The 23,521-nt window shown below is 41.9% G+C and overlaps 2 protein-coding genes across 8 annotated transcripts in view; one reads left to right on the forward strand and one right to left on the reverse strand.

Annotated features, from left to right (window-relative positions):
• The window catches only part of DCUN1D3 (defective in cullin neddylation 1 domain containing 3), a 39,373-nt gene extending 18,768 nt beyond the window's left edge, over nt 1–20,605 (reverse strand). Inside the window, exon 1 of one of the 2 annotated variants that reach the window (XM_045848940.1) lies at nt 20,404–20,605. The gene's annotated coding sequence lies outside the window, so the exon portion shown is untranslated. Of the gene's footprint in view, nt 1–20,113; nt 20,210–20,403 lie in introns of those variants that run through there. The other variant, XM_045848941.1, reaches the window with a different exon arrangement.
• Nucleotides 20,606–20,687: 82 nt separating this feature from the next.
• Nucleotides 20,688–23,521, forward strand: part of LYRM1 (LYR motif containing 1) — a 31,327-nt gene continuing 28,493 nt past the window's right edge. For 3 of the 6 annotated variants that reach the window (XR_006786920.1, XR_006786921.1, XM_045848942.1), the window contains exons 1-2: nt 20,688–21,118; nt 21,251–21,411. Coding sequence is in view for 1 of the 6 variants with exons in the window: in XM_045848942.1 (XP_045704898.1) it covers nt 21,305–21,411 (107 nt within the window). In the remaining 5 variants the exon portion in view is untranslated. The remainder of the gene's footprint in view (nt 21,119–21,250; nt 21,412–23,521) is intronic. The other 3 variants (XM_045848945.1, XM_045848944.1, XM_045848943.1) reach the window with 2 other exon arrangements.

Below are 23,521 nucleotides of genomic sequence, written 5' to 3' on the forward strand. Positions count from 1 at the left end.
TCTGATTCACAAACTGGGGCCAACTTACAGGGCCACAATTTCAACCCAATATATCAAGGGAACCCTTATCTGAACATTAGGACCAGTAACAAACTTGTGCAAACTGTAAAATTCCATTACAGCTGGGCCATTAGGATGCTATTTATAAGATGCTATGACAAATAAGCTAAAATAACCTTCCCAATTTCAATCTTCGTAGCCTTAGGTTCCTTCAAGCAAATATACAGATGCTTTAGTCTGTTGTGCATACCTTTCTTTACATTCCAAGAAGAAACTTTCTCCCAGCACTCAGATGTCACATGAAAGGCCATAAAGCAAGAGCTCCTGGAAATTTCTTTGTGCAATAACAGTATGACCAATCTTCAGATGTTAACAGATAAATTTGATCATAGCCACATCCTATGAAACTGAAAAACCAGATCTGACCAGAACTTTGCTACCCTCTTGGTTTCAATTACTATTACTGAAACAATTTCTCTTTGGTTTCAAGTACTAAAAATGCTGTTTAGAAAGTATTTAGGTTTTGAGGTCAGTGATAGGAAATGCTCTTGTCTATGTATCTCTATTGAAAATAAAGTTCCCTGTAGGCTGAAACTTGAGGCCCCAATAGAATAGTTACTGACTTCTCAAATGTGTGCTCCTATGGTCAAGGGGTACATTAACATTTGTAAAGATAAGCAAATAATTAAATTGAAATAGAGATCTAGACCTGACAGCTGGTACCATGGTGTTACATGCTTGGCAAAGTAAGACATCTGATGATCCCAGTCCAGTCCCTGCCCACTTCATGCCAAAGCTGCCATCACTTAATGGCCATTGCAATGCTGTCTACTGTAACTCTGTGCTGGAAGAGGGTGTAGGAGGTAAATGGTAATGGAAAAACTACAATAAAAAGATGTAAAATTATTATAATGGGAAAAAAAACCCCTCTGTGCTAACAGCGAGGCCCTATTTAAAACAAAACAAAACAAAACGAAACAAAACACCATGAGAAAATCCTAAAATCAGCCTTTTGAAAAAGGCTGATTTCATGACTTCAGCAAGAGGCAGAGTTTACAATACCCATTTTTTTCAGGCTGCTTGTTGACCCAGACATGGTTGGTTACTCCCTCTAAAAGCACCCTTTGAACCACTGCAGCCCCTGAGCATTGAGGGCTTTAGTTCCAGTGTTCACAGCAATCAGGAAAGCTTCAAGGAAAAGTTTCTTCTCAAGACTCACGAGAACCCAATCATACCCATAGGCTGCCTAGGCATGGTGGCTGCCCTCACCTTTACGCTTCCACCAGAGTTAGAGCCAGCACTTCCAGTTCATGATGCCCAGCTGGATAGCCACCCAGGGCTTCATGGTCTCAGCCATCTTGCTGGGTTTGGCTGCATTTGCTCTTAAATCTAGACCCTAAGTCTGCAGCCTGGCCTTGAAATCTCCACAGAGTTTATTCCCAGGTCCAGGAGGAACCACCAGTCCAACCACCAGATTTATTCCCTCTTCTCCCCTGACAAGCCCCTGTGTCAATGGGGGAGGAATTGGCCAATTGAGTACCTGATGTTTTTAAAATAATTTTTAAAAGATTTTATTTATTTTATTTTTAGAGAGGGAAGGGAGGGAGATAGAGAGAGAGAAACATCAATGTGCGGTTGTTGGGGGTCAGGGCCTGCAACCCAGGCATGTACCCTGACTGGGAATTGAACCTGCGACACTTTGGTTCGCAGGCCGCGCTCAATCCACTGAGCTATGCCAGCCAGAGCTGAGTACCTCATCACCCCCCGCCAAAATCTTAGGTTCTGTTCCGATTGGATGTTCCATACTTCTATTTCTGCCATACCTTCTCCACCCCCTACTTCATAAACTCTGATCCGCTTGAAGGACGAAAAGAAAGAAAATCCTAAAACCAGCCAGCAGTACTATCAGCTATTTTATTTTGGTCATCTATACCATGGAAAATGTGAACACAGATTTGGACCCCAACACACATTCAGACTCTATGTCCTGTGACTGGGGACCATGAAATGATGTGCATCTTCTCAAAGGCATCTGTACTGCAGCCCCACCTTCCCTCCATTCAACACCAGCTGGCCCTGCAGCGTGTGCCTTCTGTAAGAGCAGGCCATGCTCTGGGTGCAGAATGACTGGGCTTGTCCAGCCAAGCTCTGCTGTGCTCCAGCACATACCTAATCACCCTGTGCCTCCATTTTCTCACCTGGAGGTTAGGGAAATCAAAGGGTCCTTGGTATCAGATGGGTCTCAGCTCAAACGCTGAGATGCAGTCCCTGTCCAATCTAAAGAATTGTCTCACTCTTATCCAGCGCAGTACGTTATTTCTTCACAGCACAGGCCACTCTCACTCTCTGAAATTCTTATTTGTTGACTTATTTATTGTCTGGTCCCCTACTAGAAAGTAAGCGCCTCAGGAACAGGAATTTTACCTGTCCAGTTCTTGATCCTGTGTACCTCAGCTATGCTACATAAGCAATGTTTGATAAATAGCTGTTAAATGGATAATAATCACTGATATATACTGGGTACTTCTGTTGAAGGCACTAGTCCATGTACTTCAAATGCCTTAAATGATGACTAAATAAGTGAGTCCAACATACCGAGCACTGTTCTTAGCACAGTTATTTAGTACAGGTGACCCCTAAACAACATAGGTTTAAACTGTGTAAGTCCATTTACCTGGATTTTTTTTTAAATCTGTACTGCATTTTCTCTTCCTTCGGATTTTCTTAACAACACACCGATTCTGATTATATGATGATGTTACCAAATACTCAACAGCGAAGGGAATGGAGGCCTAAGGGTTCTTCATTGCCTCTCTCAAGAACAGATTCCTAAGGTTCAGTTTCTCCTGGACCCTGTCCTCCCAGCACTCCCCACCTCATCACTTCCCAGATGTGATACCAGCATAGCTTCTTGGCCAGTACTATGTGTCCCTTCTCTCCTCATTCAAGTGGACTTTCACCTCGAACAGAGCAAAAGCCAAAATGTGAAGTTAAAAAAGGAAGATGTCATCCTGTCATGCCTCCTTTGACCTGCACCTCAGTCCCTTGGAGAAAATTCACATTAATAATGGGATCAGTCCTGCCTCTGTTAGCAAGGAGAAGTCCAGAGGGTGTAGTGAAGCCATGGCTAAGTAGCATCCCAGGATGCTCCCAGGTTTGCCAGTGGGTGAGCCTCTATAAGAAACTCTCCAGTGCTGGTCTGAACTGCATCTTCTCTACCTCAGTTAACAAAGGCAGCCCACTCAAAGTGTCTGCAGATACCAGAGCAAAAGCCAGCAGCTTTTCTGAATACTGCACACTGACCTCAAAGGACTCACAGCCAGTTTTATACTCTGAGATATTGTATCTTATTCCACTCATGTTTACTGAATTTACTTGATAACACAGAGGCTTTTAACTAAGGGTGGAAGCAGGCACCATTGTCAAAGATGAGAGATGTGGACCATCAAGGTCTTCCATCTCATCAGAACCACTGGAAACAATGGGCTATGTCTCAGAGGACAGCAAGAAAAAAGGCCAAGAACTAAAGTTCTAATCAGGGACATCAAAGCCAGCTGCAGCTGCCAAAAAGCAAAAGGCAGACTCCAACTCCACTGGGTGGCAGGTCCACACATTCTGCTCTCCCCATGAAACACCCAGCTACTGTTCCCTCCACCCCCAGGACTAGTAATAATATTTGGGATAGCAACACTAGTGACTTTTCTAGGAGAATGTTTTACACAAATAGAGCTTCCAATTTGAGGTCTAAAATCAAAAAGAAAAATAGCCAGAATTAGAAGTTTGTTTTAACACAAAACATTGAAAAATTACAAGTTTAAGCACTGGTAGCTGGGGACAGGAATCACACTACCACATTTCTCAGTAAGTCAAAAAAATAGTGCAGGCTTGTTTGACACTGGATGGCCACAGTAAGAGAATTAAGAAGTCCACTGGTGTCAGGTAATGGAAAACCAAATTGACATTTGCTTTCAGGAGTGGTAGGAGTGACACAAATGAACGGCTATAGCAACTGACAAGATAGAAACATTAATATACGTTTTTTGAGACTAGTAAAAGAGAAAATGTTTGAAACTCTAAACATGACTCATTTTTCAGAAGTTAAATCAGCTTAACAAGGAAAAAAAAGCCTTCTAAGCTATTAATAAATCACTAAGTGAAATATCTCTGAATTTCTAACACCCATTCCTGATTAACATACCTTTTGTCAAAACAAAAGCCAAGCACAGGCATTTAACAGTAAGTTGCTACCCTTTCAGTTATGAGAATCACTCTGGTGGACCTAGATGGGAACAATAATTAATCTTCAGGCCTAAATGGATAGTGTCATGGTAAGATAATAAAGACCCCCCCCGCAAAGGGCTTCTGGGTACCATAAATTACATAACAAATCCACTTCTGCCAGGCAGCCAGGATTAGCTCCTACTCACCCAGAGTACCACTCTGTATCAGAGTGGAAGGTAAAGTTAGCATCCCCCACTGATCCGGCAAAAGACAGTGTTCTCACTGCACACCAGTCTGCTGACATCAACTACTCATTGCAAAAGAAGTCAACCTCATAATGTTAAAACAACTTTGATACTTGCTTCTTCCCAGTCAAAAACTTTTTATAAAGACAGGAAAGAAAAATATTTCACTAATAAGTTTTTCTGACTAAATTTTTAAAATCATCCATTATGACTTTTTATTATTTGTTTCTATTACACATTCAAGGTTTAAATGCACTGTGCATTATTTACTCCTATAGAACATAAACATTCGTGACTCTCAAACACTCAAAAATGACAAGTACATAGAACAGAAAGGATGTCACTGTTTCAGTGACGGTATCTTAGATTGCCAGTCCTAAGAAGGCAGAGTGTGTGTGTATGGTAACATGAAAAGAGCTAAGTAACATCAAACAATACTTTCTAAAGATTCAAATGAAAAATAAATACCTATTGTGTGCCTAGTGCACTGTGCAAATCTACATACATGCACAGTACTAGCCTCTTTCACATGATCTTGTCTACAAATACTTACATAAAGTTTACTATGTGCCAGCCTGTTTTCAAAACATTTTACATCTATCAACTAATCCAACAACCCAACAATAATACCCCTATGAGTTAGGTATTATCATCATGATTTTATAGATGAGAAAACTGAAGCACAGAAAGCATAAGGAACTTGCCTAAGGGCACAGAACTACCAAGTGGAAAAGCTAAAATTCAAACCCATGTTTTACTTTCTCAAAATTAAGATTAATCCTTTTTAAAAATCTGGAAGTTTAAACTGACTCTTTCAAAAAAAAAAGTATACAATAGAATGGGGTTCTTTGTTTGGTATGCGTAAGTCTTTCAGTCACTGCAAAATGAGCGACTGAACTAGACCAATGTCTTTCAAACTCTATCTGCAACCTTCAGTGAGAACAACACTTTACATACTGACCAAATAAATCAGTACATGTGCAACTTGAAAGTTTCTTACAGCAGCACCCACTCTCAGTTCTATGATGCACTCTACGCTTTTCATTTTGGGGGTATGGGGGGATTGGTGTTAAATTATTGATTATAACCTACTAATTAGATATGACCCACAGTAAGAAAATCTCACGATTAAACTTAAAGACTTCCTCCAATGGCTTCATTGTGCCAGATACACCACTAGGCATTTTATAGCTGTTATAGCAGTTAATCTCCACAGCTACTCTATGAGGCTGGTACTACTGATATTCCCCTTTTACAGATGAGAAATAAACTCAGAAATAAAGCATGTTACTCAAGTTCCTACATTGTGGCACAAACAGAACTCACCAAACATTCCATCTGCTCCCCCCAGTTCCCCAGCTTCTTTTTAGTTAGGTGGGGAAATATGCCTATTTTGGACCAATAGGCAGATGTAATACCTAGAATTTCCAAACCCAAGCATAGAGCTGGCATGTGACATCCCAGCCATCTTGTCCCCTGTTATGGGGACCAAGAGAGTCCCTGACAGTTGAAGATCCATCAGCCTGGCTCTCTAGGTGATTATATAAAGCAAGCACCCTTCAGCCTACTGACCCATGTGGAAGCTGCAAGCAATAAACTTTTATCAGACTCAGACAAACTTTGTAAATTCTAACTCCTCAGTAATTCTACAGCTCAGGCCCCTGCTGTCTTTACTGCAATACCCTCACAAATAGTTTAATCTACTCTTTTCTCCAATCTCTCTGCCACTGGACTGATCTAAAATACATATACCCACACACATGCTCCAAGGGAGTATGCCATTATTTAATAGTACCCCTTTATCTATACAATAAAACTCAAAACTCAACAAAGCACACAAGGCCCTTCTGAATTTGGCCTTGATTCCTATCATTCTCCCCCTTATTCCACAGGCATCCCAAAACATCTGCCATTCCCAAGATGCTACGGCCCCTTGAGCCACTCTAGTTTTACGCATGCTGTTATCTCACTTCTGCCTGGAAGATCGCCTTACTCTCTAGTGTTGGTCTTTCAAGCCCAGTTCAGACTTTACCTCCCACAGGACTCCTCTCCTGTCCTAGAGACTCTCTGTCCCTCCACACCTTCCATGACAGCACTTACACTTTTTAGTACTGACTTTACATTTTCTAATTGTTCTGATGTCTATAACTGTTAGCTGTGTTTTCCTACCACACCATAAATGTCCTTAAAAACCAGATTCACAATAGGCACTCAAATTTATTGGTATAACTGGCAAAACATGAAAGTATTTCTTTTTCCTGAAACATCATGTAACCAATTCTAGGATCAGTCCTTAAGAAAAATTCAGACTATATATACTTCACTTTGAATTCAATAGTGAGGAACTCAAATTTGGATGCCAAACTTTTCTAGCTTACAAGACTGCTTTTGAGTTTCAGAAGTCCCCTATGATCCATATTCTGTCTAGGAAAGCTGGTTCATTGCTCACATACATCTAACTTGAGAACTACCATAGTCTGGTTCTTAGAGAAAACTTGTATGTATAGCAAAAACTTGAGAACTGTTAGAAGTGTGTTTTTAAAAGCTGTGTTCTATTAAGCTGCTATTGTAACCAAAAACTCTTTTGCTTAAGCGGGTGGTCAGAAGTACTAAATACTGGAGAACCTCAGAGCTTGGTACTGAATGAATCAATTTATTTTTATTTACTATGCAAATAGTAAAGCTAGAAACCAGAAAGAGGGGGAACTTAGGCTAAACTGCTCAGAGGGAAGGAAAAACTGTTCCCTTCCAAATTTGGAAAAAGCAACTAGACAGATTTTTTACCTGTTACATAAATTTTTATTATCTCTTTCTGCCAGGCCAAGTCAATTGTTGTGAGTTGGAAACTTAGAAATGCAAATACTCAGATAAATTAAGCAATTCCAGTTCTTTGCCTGAACAGGTTTAAGGAAAGTCTTCAGTTACACATTTTTATTTTTTTACTTGGATAACCATGAAATTTCCAGTTTCCAATAACCTAAAAGGGCTTTATTATAGAAATGAAAAGACTGCAGATAAATTACAAAGTTAGTCTGTCCTGAGAAGACCAGAGTGAGTAGTGCTGGAAACATGTAAGAATGGCTAGAGAAGATCTGACTCCACCACTACGTGTGTACATGTCTTATTTTGATCTAAGTTATATTTAATCTTTTCAAATGTGTGGCCTTGAATGCTTATACATGGACATTATACTGCCACGGAGATAATTATTTGTATGATAGGGAAAGAATATTGTTTCTTTTGACTCTCATCCTCAAAAGTCCAATTACTCAACTGCCCATAGGAGATCTTAACCAAGACTCATTGATCCCATGGCAATTTCCCAAGAAGAGAAGGAAATGAACCACCTCACTCTGGCTTTGCAAATCCTAATCTACAGACCAAGGGCAAATGTCACAACTCCCGCCCATCACTCCTCAGAATCTCTCACTTACCAGCAACTATCAATAAATAATGACTAACAACTATTTTAGAAACCTGACATCTACCTTGTGTAAGGAGGTCTTGTGAATCTGTGCAAAGGATGGACATCATGAAATGGATTTTAGTGAGAAGAGATTTATAATCCTGCAAAATATAGCCTTGAGTAAAGACTTTTCCCCTTTCCCGATGCATCGAATATTACAGCTCACCACTTTTCTCAGGAGACAAGACAGTATGAATGACAAAGCCAAAATTTAGAAAGTATGAGGGCTCTCGGCTTGTAACATTAGATTCTACCTCAGCTGGGAAAACTCTGAGAGTTTCTGATTATAAAATCATGTAGAAATTTTGTACTAAATTAATGGAGAAAAAAATCTTGGGCTATATTACTGTCACCATTTTAGTGTCTTAACCTATTTTGACTAGATAACACATGGTACAGAAAGATAACAGACTTGGAACCATCTTTAGAGCAATTTTTTAAACTAAATTTGAAATACTATACCAGGTGTATGGCCCTTAATGCTGAGGTAACTATAGAACAAAATCACTTGTAGAACACAGGCCAACAATCAAATGTAGATAATAAAGTATTACAGTGTCGGGATACACAGAAAATGTCAAGGAAACACATGTAATTAAGGCTTAAAATAAAATAATGTCAAGAAACCAAATCTGGAAGCAGCTCTGATAACTACTACTACACAACTGAGACTTCAACTTCATTCTGGGGTTTTACTTAAAAAGCACCTCCCACATTTGTTTTATTTCTGACTGTTCGTTTTACCTCTCAAGACCCCCCTGTTATCAGTGATATAGCAGACAATGAAATGAAATTTTAAATAAAGAATGACTTCACTTTAGGGCTCATATCACCTTGTACCTTTACTTTTTTTTTTAAGATTTTATTTATTTACTTTTAGAGAAAGGGGAAAGGAAGAAGGAAACCTCAATGTGTGGTTGCCTCTCACACACCCCCAACTGGGGACGTGGCCTGCAACCCAGGCACATGCCCTGACTGGGAATTGAGCTGGCGACCCTTTGGTGTGCAGGCCAGTGCTCAATCCATTGAGCTACACCAGCCAGGGCTCACATTGTAACTTTAAAGCAGTTTCCAGCAAGAAGTAATGTACAGGTCATTAAGATGGGACAGAGTCACAGCCTTCCAGAACCTAGAATATATGCACTGGCATGCACTCAAGACAGGGGTGGCTTTTTGTCCCACCTAAAAGCCAGAACATAAACTCCTAGCATGGGGTGTTCCAACACCAAAGAATGGAAGGAACTAAGGATCACTCCAGGCTTTGGGGAAACTGCTAATGGTGAAAGTGAAAGCAGTAGTATTCATTTTTCATTATTAAAAAAGCTAGACTACTAACATCTAACATATTTTAAAATCTACATAATCTAGTTACAGGTATTTTCACCATAAATGCACAAACAGAAATTTGTCAATTTGCTTAAGTTAAGCTAGTCTTCAAATGCATTTAGTAAATCCAACTGGTCTCTCCACACTGTCCATCCCACAAAGACTTCATGAAGGTGGGGCACTGCACCAGAATTATTGAACCAGAATTATTAGAAATGTCAACCACTCCAATACAACCTTTATGATCTTACACATCTGTTTAACATCCCAATGATTATTCACCTAATACTTTTCTTAAAAGCTTAAAAAATAATATCCATTGTAATATCATCCTAAAAATCACTATCCTTGGAGGTCACAGATCTGATATGCTAATTATGTTTTCATTGACACACATAAAAATACAGAACATGAAAGTGTTCATCAAAATACCACCCAAAAATCATCTTACAATAAACAGTACAAAAAAACACTCTTAAGTGTTCTGTCAAACAGCACATACACAAAAAATGTAGTCAAAAGCCACAATGAGAAAGTGATTTAGTCCCAAATGCTTATTTTAAATTGAATTTATTGGGTTGACACTGGTTAATAACATTGTATCAGTTTCAGGGGTACAATTCTACAATATGTCATCTGTATCACCAGTTATCCCCTGCTTTAACCTCTTTTACCTCCCCCCCATCACCATGCTGTTGTCTAAAAGGGTTTTCTTTCTTTTTTTTTTTGCTTAATCTTTTCACCTTTTCACCCAGCTCCTCTACCACCTCTGACAGTTGTCAGTCTATTCTCTGTATCTATGAGTCTGCTTCTACTTTGTTCATTACCTTCTTTTCTTCATTAGATTCCACATGAGTGAAATCATATGGTACTTATCTTTCTCTGACTGGCTTATTTCACTTAACATAACATCCTCCAGGTCCACTCATACTGTTGCAAAGGGTAAGATTTCCTTCTTGTTTATGGCTGAATAGTATTTCACTGTGTAAATGTATCATAGCTTTTTTATCCACTCATCTACTTCTGGACACCTGGGCTGCTTCCAAATCTTGGCTATTTTAAGTAATGCTGCAGTGAACACAGGGGTACAAATACATTCTCGTGAATTAAGTGTTTTGAGTTTCTTCAGATATACAAGTACTTCCAGAAATGGAACTGCTAGGTCATAAGGCAGTTCCAATTTTAATATTCTGAGGTAACTCCATACTGCTTTCCACACCCAAATGCTTTAAATCACACAACATGGTATCTGACAGCCCATTCTCAAAGACTGTCTTGACCTGCGGAAATATATTTCCTTCCCAAAGTCTCATGTGGTTTTGCCCAACTCATTGAACCTCAAAGCATACTGCCAAAGACAAAAAAATCTTCTGAATCAGTTTCCCATTTTTTGATTCAGCAGACTCCTAGACCCTGAGCCCGCATCTCATCTCCCTCCCTGCCCCCACTGCTATACCTTGCATGTTCTACAGGATTCCTGGAGAAAGATTTTCCATCTCTGGGTTTTAGGCTGGTTTTGAAAACAGGGTGAAAGTTTCCATTACAGAGTCATTCCTGAATTTTCCAGATACCCAGAGCAGGTTTTATTTTCACTTGTGTCTACTGTGTGCCTAGCAATGTTTCATACAATGTCCTAAAATGATAGTTTTGGGGAGCTGTCAATCCAGGTGAGCTTAGCTATGCATGCATGTAGATAATAAGAACTAATGTTACTAATTTTTAATTATATGCCAGGCACTATGCCATATCCTTCAAGTGCACTAACTAACTGAATCCACAAAACACTTTACTGTGATTACCTTCATTTTACACTTAAAGGAAATGAGGCTTAGAGACGTTAGGTGGCTCATCCAAAGTCAAGTGACAAGTTTGTGATAGAGTTCAGACAAACCCAAACAGACTGTAGCCTGATGCTCTTAACCAATGCACTATGTACACCTGACCCTTTTTATAGTCACTGAAAGAAAACATGAATTCTGTATACCTGATACCTTTTTAAAAAAGCTTTTATTTATTTATTTTTTAAAGAAAGGGGAAGTGAGGGACAAAGAAAGGGAAATATTGAAGTGCAAGAGATACATGGATAGGTTGCCTGTTGCACGCCCCCAAATGGGAACCTGTCCTGCAACCTAGGCATGTGCCCTGACTGGGAATCGAACCTGCAATCTTTCAGTTCACAGGCCTGCACTCAATCCACGGAGCCACAGCCAGGGCTATACCCGGTATCTTACAGTGAATTCACTTCTTGCATTATGGAGGTCTAGAGCTAGTGTAATTTGAAGTTCAAGAATATATACCATTCTGGAGTACTAAAGTGGTATAATAAAAAATATATTTGGTCTTTGTCCCCAGTTCCAACTAAAGCCCCTAAAACCCTTGGAACTTCCTTACAGATAAGAATGTCCTTTGTTATTCATAAGGCCCACAATGGAATTCATGCTAAATATGTGACTCAGGGTGTAATCCAAGAGAGGGTCTGGCCATATCAGAAAGAGCAGGCACGGGATTAGAAAGTAGAAACTTTCAGTGCCACCTCCAGACCACAGGGAAGGGAAAGGTGGCTGAAGTTCAATAACCAATTACCAGTATTTTAATCTAATTGTGCCTACATACAGGAACCACAGTTGGAATTGAACAAGACTAGGGAAACTTCAGGGTTGGTGAACACATTCAGATGCTGAGAGGCTGGTATGCCCAGAAGAGAAATGGAAGCTCTATGTCCCCAGTTCCTACTTTGCCCTATGCATCACTTCCATTTGGCTGTCCCTAAGTTATATCCTTGATAATGAAACTGTAATCCTAAATATCATGCTTTCCTGCATTCTGAGTGTCACATGTTCTAGCAAATCATCCTGGGTAAGAGGTATTGTAGGAACTCCCAAATTCATAGTCTGCCAGGCAGAAGTGCAGGTAACTTGGGGCTATCTCATACTTGTGGCTAGTATCTGAAATGGGGCAATCTTGTGAGACTGAGTCATTAACTTGTGGGGTCAACACTAACTCCAGGCAGTCTGCGTCAGAAATGAATTGAATTGAATTGTTGCTGGACACTTAGTTGGAGTCAGATAATTGTTGGAATGATATAATTAACAACCTCAAAAAAAAAAAAAGTCCACATTAAAACCAACTTAACAGATACCTTGAAAGTCACTTCCCTGCTTGATCTAATCATTAAATCCGCTGTTATCACCAATTCAGAGTCCTGCTTGATGTTTTCAGCACTAGCAGGAAATTCTGGCCCTATGGAGAGACCCACAAGTAACTGGTAAAACAACATCGCTTTTAAAAGAAGACCAAAATACTAATTTTACCTGGTACAGAATGTTGTATAAGTGTGAAGTTAAAACTGATGTATTAATCATCTTAATTATGATTTATTTCACATTTGTTATAGATCCCATGGGATAATTACCTCAATAGTTATATGTAACTGGTCCCTGTGGATAGCAGACATTGTTAAATGACAACAGACACTGCCTTGTATTTGCTTCAACATATACTTGAAACCAAACTTGAGTGGACCTAGGGACATGACAGTCCCTCTTGTTTACCAACTTCTGTCAAAAATAAAGTCAAAGGAGCCAGAGATCTCAAAAAAAATTAGGCTAGTACCCCATGAACTGTCAACCATGACTAACAAGTCAATCTTGAAGATCAATCCAGTCAAACCAGCCTCTGAGTTCCTTCATACATCCCTCCCCATTAGGAATACAAATTCTAGTCATGGAAGAGAGCGATTGTGGTCAGGGCTATGGATTACTCAACTTTACAGGCCCCCAGCCCTCTCCTTGTGAATAGTGGTCCCTGGAGTTGGGCCATCTTCTAGGCCTAATCCTTCCCCACCCACTCTTCCCACAGCTAAGTGCCATTGTGAGCATTTTCAATACATTTCCAGCAGGACCAGGAAGGGCATTTCTCTTCACCCTATACAGCCAGTCCACAATACCACCATTACCACCACCACCTCCTCCTCCTCCCCCACAACAGAACCCTGCCATCAAACTGCCTCTAGACAAGTCTTCGGACTTTTCTCTTTCTCTTCCAAGCAAGATTCTCCTTGTCATAGACATCAGCTATAAACCAACTGTCTTGAATAAATGACTGGAGAAGTGACTAGTTATTTCAAAGTAAAGCTGACTAGAAGAAAAGAACCATGGAAATACTTTTTTTTTTAAATCCTCACCAAAGGATATGTTCATTGATATTTTTAAGGGAGGGGAGAGAGGAAGGAAGGGAGGGGAGGGGAGGGGAGGAGAGGGGAGGGGAGAGAAGGGAGAGAGAAAAATATTGATGTGTGAGAGAAACACTGATCAGTTGCCTCCGGTACATGCCTCAACAGGAAGTCAAACCCGCAATCTAGATATGTGCTCTGACCCAGAATCGAACCAGAAATCTTTTGGTGTTTGAGATCATGCTCCAACAAATTGAGCCACCTGGCCAGGGCCATGGAAATATTCTTGAAAATGGATACAAGAATGTTCACTATATCATTCCTCACACTTGACTTCTACTCACTTGGAAGAAAATGTCACAACTGGGAAAAATGCCTTCTCTAAGGACCAGGGACTTGCAGCATGTGCATGATCCTGCTACCAAGGATCCTCATGGCAGTGGTCCTCTCAACCTTTCCTTCCTGTCTAAAGAACAGCCACTAGTAGTCATCAAGTAGCAACAAAGCAAGTATTCAACTGAAAATAAATTTGCTTCACATTTGAAAAAGGAGGTGGCCACTATAGTTATTTCCACAGAGCTGTTTGAAAGCTGTCAGTGGGTACACCTGGGTTTCCCTGTTCAGATTACAGAGGTCACTGGGAAGAGGCAGTATTCAACTCGGTATTTTGCAAAGGTCTTCTCCACAGCAGGCCCACTAGCTTAAAAATGTGAGTGATAAAGACTCACCATCTTTTTGAAAGACCTACTGTCACTTTCAGAAATGGTCTGAGGAAAAAAGGGCAGCTACTTATTACTACCACTACCCATTAATAACTTCACTTTGCATATGTTTCAAAGACAGTTCTAGGGAATCTTTTTTGAAAAAGAACAGTAGTTGTCACATAACATTTGGAGTCAATTAAACTCAAACAAACTCTTAAGGTTCCAACAATGATGTATATGAGGTAGTATAAATGAGAAAACAAAATTAATGCAGAGAAGGCCTGAGTCTAGTCCTGTAGCTGGCAGTATCTTGCTCTGTAACTTTAAAGTAAGTTTACTAACCTTTCTAGATTTCTATTTCCCTACTAAATCAATATTTTTCAACTTGTTTTCAGTCTCAAAATACTCTATTCAACTGAAATCTCATGGTGAAATCCAATATAACAATATTAAGATAACTTTCAGAGTGAAGCATAGTGGAGTGAAATGGAAGGAAGACCACTCATCCCTGCATTCCCTAGCAATGACCCCTGAAAGGGGTCCCTGAAGCCCAGTTTGAAAAAATATGACACTAGATATATTCTAAGGTTTTTTCAGGGTCTTTTCCTGCTTCTTGCTAAACTGGAGAAAGCAGAATTAACTGTATTCGACATACTTAATGATGTAACTTCAGTCTTATTCAGAATCAAAATTATAGGTCATACGCCAACCCACTTTAGGCAAAAACTGAGGAGTCTAAACCCTTCACCAACTGACAAGAGCTAAAAGCTATAACTAAAGTCTGCTGTCTTGTTAGGATGGAAACAATCTGCTAATCAGATAAGGGGGCAAATGTTTCTGACAGTCTTCTAGACTACAAGCTGAGACTGGAGCAGTGGTTACAAAAAAAATGCTAAACGAACATCTCCAAAAATGAGAAGTCCTACACTGTGCAGTGTTGCTATCCAAGATCCTCAACCATCATATCTAGTCTGGATCTACAGGCCTTAGTGACAGAATTATTTTCAGTCTTCATGAGCCCTCCAGCAGGTCAGGGCAGAACAGGAAATAAATGAGGCTTCCCAACACTATGCAACCTAAGCTTCCATGCTGCAGTTCAGCCAGAAACCCAACAATCTAGCACAGCTCACAGGACACTCCAGAGCAGGTCAAGCCCTCAGGAGGAACCATCAACAGGATGTCCTGCCAACCCCTGCAATCAGGTTGGTATGGGGTGGAGTACTAGCTATAGGTGGCTTATTTTGCCACAATAAAAGCAATTCACCATGGAAGAATGTTACTGAGCTTCCTTATTTTGATGTACAGTATTAAAATTTGCACTATTTAAAAAATCACTTGGCATTTTGCCCCTCCCATTTTCTCCTTTCAACATCACAACTTTGAAGAAATTGAGTTTGAGCCACTTCCAGTGTTTTCTCTTGTTACGTCACTAAATTATGTTAATTCTATTTTGTAGTTATTTGCCAATCAAATGGTCAGGTGCTATGGTAATCTTGTAAACCCCAAAAGTAATAGGACCCTCCATTACCTAGAAAACCAGACATGAGAACTAGTGAAACTTGACTTTAATTCAAAGACACTAACTCAATTAAACACAATGTTCTACTGCGCAAAGAGCTTCGGAACATTCAGGAAGAACTCATCCTGGTTCACTTGGATCAACATCTGTAAACAGATACAAAGACGTAATTAAAGAGTTAACAGTTAATTACCACTGTTTCAATCTGAGTTACCCCATCTTCACCTCAGATCAACTGGCAGCCAGTGTGTAATTCCATTACTCAGCACACCTACCAAAACAGTAGCAAAATCCAATTAATTTAAATCATCTAATGCAATGCAAAATACCCATAACTCTAATAGCAAGTGGCATCAATTGGCTCTAGGTTGTCCACCTTTCAGTTTATCCAAAAGCCCTCAGAGTTTAAGAAACAAATTCATTGGAAACCTAGAAAAAAAGCCCAGTTCTTAGATTTTAAATTCATTTAGATTTGTGGAGTCTTTCCCCAGACATATTTAGTGCCAAATGTAGAAATCAATGGCTTCTCCCTGTGTTCAAGTCCCCTCCTACCGATCCAACGCTCTTTAGGAAATTAAAGTCTCCAAACTGGCTAATGAAATCTCAGCCAACAGGATATTTTCATACATGAGTTATACTAAACCACTGAAATAAAGATGAATAGAGCATATTTTAATAATCTATTGACCAGAGCATGTATAGCCCAACATTAGGACACAAAGTCCAAAATTCTATAACCTAGGCCAAAGGCAAGTTATTCATATATTTATATATATATATTTATTGAATAAGTGTATACTGGGAAGTCTTGAAGGGGATGGAATAGAGAGATTGGTACTAAATTCCAACTTGAGTGCAAATGGAAAGTCTTTTACTTAGCAAGCAAGTGACTAGAGTGAACAATTAGGGTGAGGCAGCCAGTAGACTACCCTCTGTACTGCAGAGTAGCTCTGCACAAAGGCGCAAAAAAAAAATAAATAAAACGGAATCGTCTTCTGAAGGGCAGGGTTAGGTAAGTATTCAAGGAACCCATCTGTATCAGTGTACCCACTGGTGGTGATGTGAGAGGCTGTGTTCAGCTTCAGTGAGTATTTTTGAAAACTCTTTCAACACATTTGCCCAGTTCATGATGGGTGATTTAAGAGTGCACCTGTCCATACCATGTTGAATGTTCAGCAGTTTTTGACCAAAAACAGCATGAGCCTCCAAGCCCCACCCTCCCTATTCACCTAATCTCACCCGAGTGACTTTGTTTCCCAGGATGAAAAATGTCCTCCAACAGAAACATTTTGCTGATGTGGAAGAGGTAAAACAAAAAAACAGCAGCCCTAAAAGGCATCAAAATCAATGAGTTCAAAAACTGTTTTGAGCAGTGGAAAAAAACATGTCTAGATAGGAGTATTGCATCAAATGGAGAGTACTCTGAAGGTGACTGGTTTAAGAATAAATACACAATTTTTTATACATAAATTACCATTTTTGGGGGCCCCCCCTCGCATATGGAGAATCACTCACAAAGGAATTCTCCATTCCTTTGAGCTACTCTGCAGTACAGAGGGTAGTCTACTGGCTGCCTCACCCTAATTGTTCACTCTAGTCACTTGCTTGCTAAGTAAAAGACTTTCCATTTGCACTCAAGTTGGAATTTAGTACCAATCTCTCTATTCCATCCCCTTCAAGACTTCCCAGTATACACTTATTCAAGTTCTGACAATCCACCCACCCATGCTACTAAAGTACTAGAACCTACAACAGGTGACAAGTCCTCAATTTTTTACTGTTTTCCCCAAACACTAAAAGGTTTTATTTAGCATTTTTAATACTTACTTTTATACATGTAGACCAAGCAATATTAAGGGGTCTTTTAACCCCTGGCTCAAAGAACTAATACACTCAAAGAACACACTAGTCACTGTCATGGGGTTCAAAAGAAGAAAATAGCATATTCTGTTTTAGCCCACTTTAACATGGCTCAAGAGAGAGAAATCGAGGAGTCCAATTGGCCCTTCTAAGTATACAATCTGGTCAAGTTGAGACTGAAAAGTAGCTGACTATTGGAGATGAATGACCCCAACAAAAGGCAAAAGTCAGTTACATCCCTTAGTTACATGCCAGTCCAAAGATGCAGACACATTGGGATTGGATCCACAATGGTCATTTATCTAATGGAATCCACAGAGTGAACTTTTAGCACCAACCCACATCTCAGCTGGGTGTTATTAGCCATCAGGCTGACCAGACATGAGCAGAAATATTGCAACACAAAACCTGCCTCCCTAGAAAAACCAACTTCAACTAAGATCTTGATGGTCATCTTTACAGACCAACAGGGGCATATTATTACCACGTGCCCAACCCTCAACCCTAAATTCATAAGCAGCTAGAAGCAAATGATTCATATACTAAAACACATTCAGGGTTCTTGATATGCAGTTTTAAATAGTAGTATATAAGACAAAAATCCTGTAAGAAAAAAATATGCTCTCAGTTGAACATCCACTGAATTATGAACAGAGCTTTAGCTGCCAGAAAGGACTCAGGTAACCACCACCACCTCCTCTCTCACTCTCAGTGGGTAACTTTTTTGTTTGTTTGAGTAGCCCATCAGTACCTACAAAACAGAAAGAGGTAAGACTCTAGGAAAAGGCTGTAGGGAGAATCAAAGTGATTCTATATCTCCTTTTCCATCTTCTTATTTGCCCTGCCTGTTCCTCTCTGACTTAGGCTCTTTTCATTCTCCCTTTTGCTCACAAGGCTCTGGTTATTACTGCTGCCCATTTCCTGTCCTCCACCTTCTTCCCACCTCCTCTCCACCCCACCCCTCTCCTCCCAGTCCTCAGAAACTTGCCAAAGTCACTCCAGCCAGTTTCTGCACTACCTACCTAGTCCCAGAACCCAGAAGGCACCTCCCCATGCTGGCTACTTTTTAGTTACTTCCTCAGGAAGTTGTTTCTTGACTGCATCCCAATCACCTTCTATCACATCACTCTTGTTTTTTTAGCATTCATCAAAATCTGATTTGTTTATTGATTATGTGTCACTACCCCGATGTAAGATGCCCGAGAGTGGACACTATGCTTATGTTCATCTTTGTACCCCAGCACCCAAAACATCGGCTATGTAGCCATTCAAAAATGCTTATTGAATGAATGAATGAATTATAGACCTTTTATTCAATAATTCCAAATCAATTAAGGTGAGAGCAGCAATCATTCTTTTCTTTTGTTGCATTTCTGTGAAACACCTAAACATGTTGTCCCTGGGAGCAATCAAATCATTTAAACTCAAGTCATATAGTGCCAGAATTCATGCACTCTTTATAACGAAAGGATCCCAAAATTAGACACTATCTCTTAAAGTTCTTCAGAAAACAGAGTTCCAAATTCAACAGATGTTTTCCAAAGAAAATATGAACAAAATATGAGTCATCACGCTTCACTGTGAAATCCCTGTGACAGGATGAAGGAGCAAGCACACTACTTGAAGATTTTTTTTTAACGAAAAGAACATCAATAAACAGACCTTTTCAATCGTTCTTTACTTTCTTCAAATAATTTTTTCACGTTATTGATTTGTGTTCTTCTATAAAACAAAACTTAACAGATCACATTTTCCAATTTAAAACCAACTATACAAAAATAATCAGCAAAATAAAATGGACATTAGTACAAGCCGAATGTCACTGAAGACTTGTGTGCCAGACACACAAATGGAGAAAAACATAAAAGAGCTATTGTACAAGTGTAAAAACTAAAAAGTAATATGGGTTTCTCTGAAGTACATCATTAAGTGCGGATGGAGAGAAACACAGAAATCCAGAATTAGCCTAACATCAAATCATTTTGAAAAGAGCTGACAAAATGTAAATTCCACACAATTAAAGTATTTAGAGCAAAAGACTGGGCTATGATAGTATGTAGAAATCCTTGCAAGGGCCTTGGAATTCCAGTATTCACTGGAGAAAATGCTCATTTGAAGCGGAGCTACCGAGCTTTGAGAAGTACCCTCAAAGTGACACAGCCTGTAACGGAAGTATTTACAAAGCTTGCATTTAAGATCTGGATGGAGGCTGAACACGAAATTCCAAAGAGGTGACCAAGGTACCAAGTGCCGCAAAGGGGGAGAAAAAACCCTTAATTACCACCTAACCTGAGAGAATTACCGTGAAAACAAGGGGTGTATTGGGGAGGGGAGTGAAGGGCAATGGAAAAAAAATACATTTGTCACCCTGTCCCACTTCCTATACAGGATACAGGCAAAGCCTCCAGCCCCACTACTTAGGGCACAGACGGTTATCGTTTATAGCAAAGGTGCAGAGCAAGGCCTTCAGGTCTGAGCCCCTTAATTCCAGACCTGTTAATGATTAAATAGAAGGATGGGGGTGGGGAGGGAAATGAGGGCGAAGGGATTTGGAGATTCACCCACCACCTCCCGCCTAGGCTCCCACCTCCGAGCGCTTACCCGGGGCACAGGACCAGAGTCTGCACCACTTCCAGGGCAGCTCCGGCTCCCAAACCCTAGGTTGAGAGGTGCTGGCGGTGAGGAGGCAGGGATAGTAGGTTAAGTTTTCTGAGCCCTGCGTCTGACACGCCACAGGCTCCCCTCACCTCCTCTCCTTCCAGAGAAACCAGTCCAGACAAGGCGCTGACTTCCACTCTTCCCCTTACCCCCGCCTTTTTCCGAGGTACCCAACCCCCTTCAGCACTCAACGTTCCCCCCTTTTCCTCGACCCCTCCCCCCAACAAACTCACAGTTGCTCCAGAGGTTCCTCCAGTCAAACCTTTTCTGGAAACGACGGCGGCCCGGCGAGTCCAAACCACCTACCATCCCCGCTCGCGTTTTCGGGCTCCCTACCCCCGCCGCCGCCGTCCCCGCCGCCGCCTCTTCCTCCACCACAGGAGCCGCCTTGTCTTCATCTGCGGCCCACCGGCCGCGGCCGCCCCGGAGCCCCGCCCCTCCATCCCTCCTGCATCATCACTTCCGGTAACCCCGCGAGCAGAAGGCTCCAGGAGAAAGAATGGAAGAGGGGAGGGGAGCGAACGGGTGGAAGATTGCATCACGATCTACGCAGAGACGTACGAAGCCGTAGCCTAGTTAGGGCAAAGATCTAGCGCCCTTGGGTTAGGAAGACCAGGGCTGAACCATTTGGGTGGCTGGAAGAGGGGAAAAGATAGCGAAAGGGGTAAAGGGAAGCCAGGGAGAGAGGATGATGTTTGGCTATACTGTTGGGAGGAGGGCGAGCTAGACTAGAGATTGAGATTTAAGGGAGACTCGAAACTACCTCAAACCTGGGACAGTTCTCTCACAGAGGTCCGCCCAGTGGTTTGGTCCGTCCTGGACTGCCAGACTCGCCAGAGCTCCGTCGGTCGCGGCCTCTCTGCTTGGCTTCTGGCGCCACCTCCTCCCTCCCAGCCCACCGTGGGCTGCGGTGCTGCTGTGGGTGGGGGAAGGCAGGACTGACGCGGAGTGAGTATACTGGATGGAGACGCGGACTCCTGGCGCGGGAGACTGGGGGAATGGATTGGCTCCCCTGGGGCAGGGATGGGTTTGGGGTGGAGGGCTACAACGTTGCTAGGAGACGTTTTTGTGTGACCCTAGCCTCGCGGGGGCGGCTCCGGGTCCGCGCCTCGGTCCCAGATTACTTGCCCAGGGATGTGGCGGGAGAGCCAGGAAGGGGAGGAAGAGGCCTGGTTTGGATACGCTGGGACACCGGATTGCCGCTCCTCTGAGACTATACTGAATCCTTTGGATCCCCGTCTGTAAGTGGGAAATTAGCAGGGGCAATTCCAGAGGCGAGAACGTGTAGCCTAGGAAGTTGACCCAAACGAAGCCCCGTACGGGCGCTGCAGAGACTTTCCAGGGTAGGGAGAACCAGCATTGTAATTCCCTCGGTCCTTTAAAGGAGGCTTCGCTCTATAACTTTTTATTCAAGTTCAGGAGAAAGTTAAAAAGTAGATCATCAGCAAGTGAGAAATGCACCCAAAGACTGTAACACCAGGTGAACTGGTAGAAGATGGGGGGAGCGCCACTCTAAATCGGGTGACGCTGTTTTGAGAAGGCCAGGTTTTGCGGAGATGGACAAAAGGGAGGACTGGCTAAAAACCTTTTTAGGCGGTGAAAAAAGCCAGTAGGAAGTGTTCTGAGGATCACTGCAAGGCGGCTGTGACAGTGGTTTGTGATGGACAAGTGGCAGGGCCTGGTCAAGCACAGCCTTTTAGCCCAAGATAAGGGTTTGGTTATGTTACTGGACAGCTTTAAAAAGGGAAGTGACATGATCAGACTTACGTTTTTAAAAAAAATTATTCGTGGCTGTGTGGGTGATACTGTCCAGCAGTATCCATCTTGGCTGCGGATGCTCGTCGAAACATAAGAAAAACATGCACAGAGACAACCAGGTCCTGTGGGGGAATAGGGACAGAAGGGCCACTCTCTCTAGTGGAGAGCGCACTGCCGTATCCATTCCCAAGCAGATTTTTATTGAGAATACAGACTTAGTTTGTGGATTCACAGTCTGGCAGAAAAGATCAAAAGAATTAAGTGACTTACAAAGTTGCAGACAGAACTCCTGCTGTGATTCTGGACAGAGATTGGAGTTTTATCATATGAAAGGACTACAGGTTCCAAAGGTTTCCTGTGTGTGCCTTCAAATTCTAATTTAATAACATTATCCAGCAAACAGATCTCACAGGATCTTGCATATTCTATGTCCTGGGCCTGATTACACTGGGGGCGGTTGGGGGGGGGGGTCGTCATTTCTGGCCTGGGCCACCCCTGCAGGCCTGAGTTAACAGAGAAGACAAAGGCAGCCAGGAGACTTGGATTTCTCACAAGGACTCAGGCTTTGACAAAGCCCAGGGGGCAGGGGTTGATGTCCATCACCCCTTCATATCCACAGCCCTGAGTCTTTTCCCTTAGGGCATTCCCATGTGATCGTGTCTATCTTAGATTCATTCTCTTTCTTGTTATCCGTTATTGACTGCCAATCATGCCAGGGAAATAAGTTTTGTCTCCTTAGTGGCTCCTGGTCCAGAGGTCTTTCACTCAGCCTAAGTCCCGGGGGTTACAGCTTCCTGAGACCAGGCAGGGCAGTCCCCAACATGGCTGCTGGATGGAAAAGGGTGGAAGTTGTCAGACCTGTTACGCCGCTGCAGTAGCTGAGGGAGAGATGAAGGCAGTATTGCAGTAGCAGTGGATTAAATAAACTGAGGTAGTTAAAGTCAGTGTATTACAGAACAGACAAGGGGGGCCTTGGACGATATACTATTATTGAAAGAAGGCCCCGGGTCCGTTAACGTCCGCCGCCAGAGGAAAGACATCTCTCAATGCCAGAGATTCGTGAAAAGGAAAGGAAATGTTTATTTAATGCTATTCAAACTTAAAGTAGTGACCTAATGTCTTTATCCAAAATCCCAAAGTCCCTTAAAACACCCACAAACACAGTCACAGTCCTTCCTTCCTTCCCCCTTTGCCCAGTCCAGAGTACCGTATTTCAGGAAAGGAAAACGGAGTCCATGGCTCAGGCAGTCCTCTGGTTCTTAGTTAGTCCTCCATCTCGACTGGGAGACCTCCCTGGGTTCCCGGCACCCTCGGCTGAGTCGCGGGATCTCTGCTAAAACCAGGTGGTGGTTCCCCTTCTAAAGCTGTGGGGGGTCCCCACTCTGTCCAGGCCTTGTGGTTTTCCCTCTCAGGGCTGCGGGAAGGGGAGAGTCCCCACTCTGCCAAAGCCGCGTGGTTCTCTCTCCTAAAGCAGCACGGTTCTCTCTGGGATGCAGGAGTCTCCACTCCGTCAAAGCCGCATGGTTCTCTTTCTCAATGGCTGCGGGAAGGGAGAGTCCTCACTCTGCCAAAGCCGCATGGTTCTCCCTCTTC

The sequence above is a fragment of the Phyllostomus hastatus genome, unplaced genomic scaffold (genome assembly GCF_019186645.2).
Source record: "Phyllostomus hastatus isolate PE091 unplaced genomic scaffold, TTU_PhHast_1.1 phas_contig_64, whole genome shotgun sequence".
Classification (NCBI taxonomy): domain Eukaryota; kingdom Metazoa; phylum Chordata; class Mammalia; order Chiroptera; family Phyllostomidae; genus Phyllostomus; species Phyllostomus hastatus.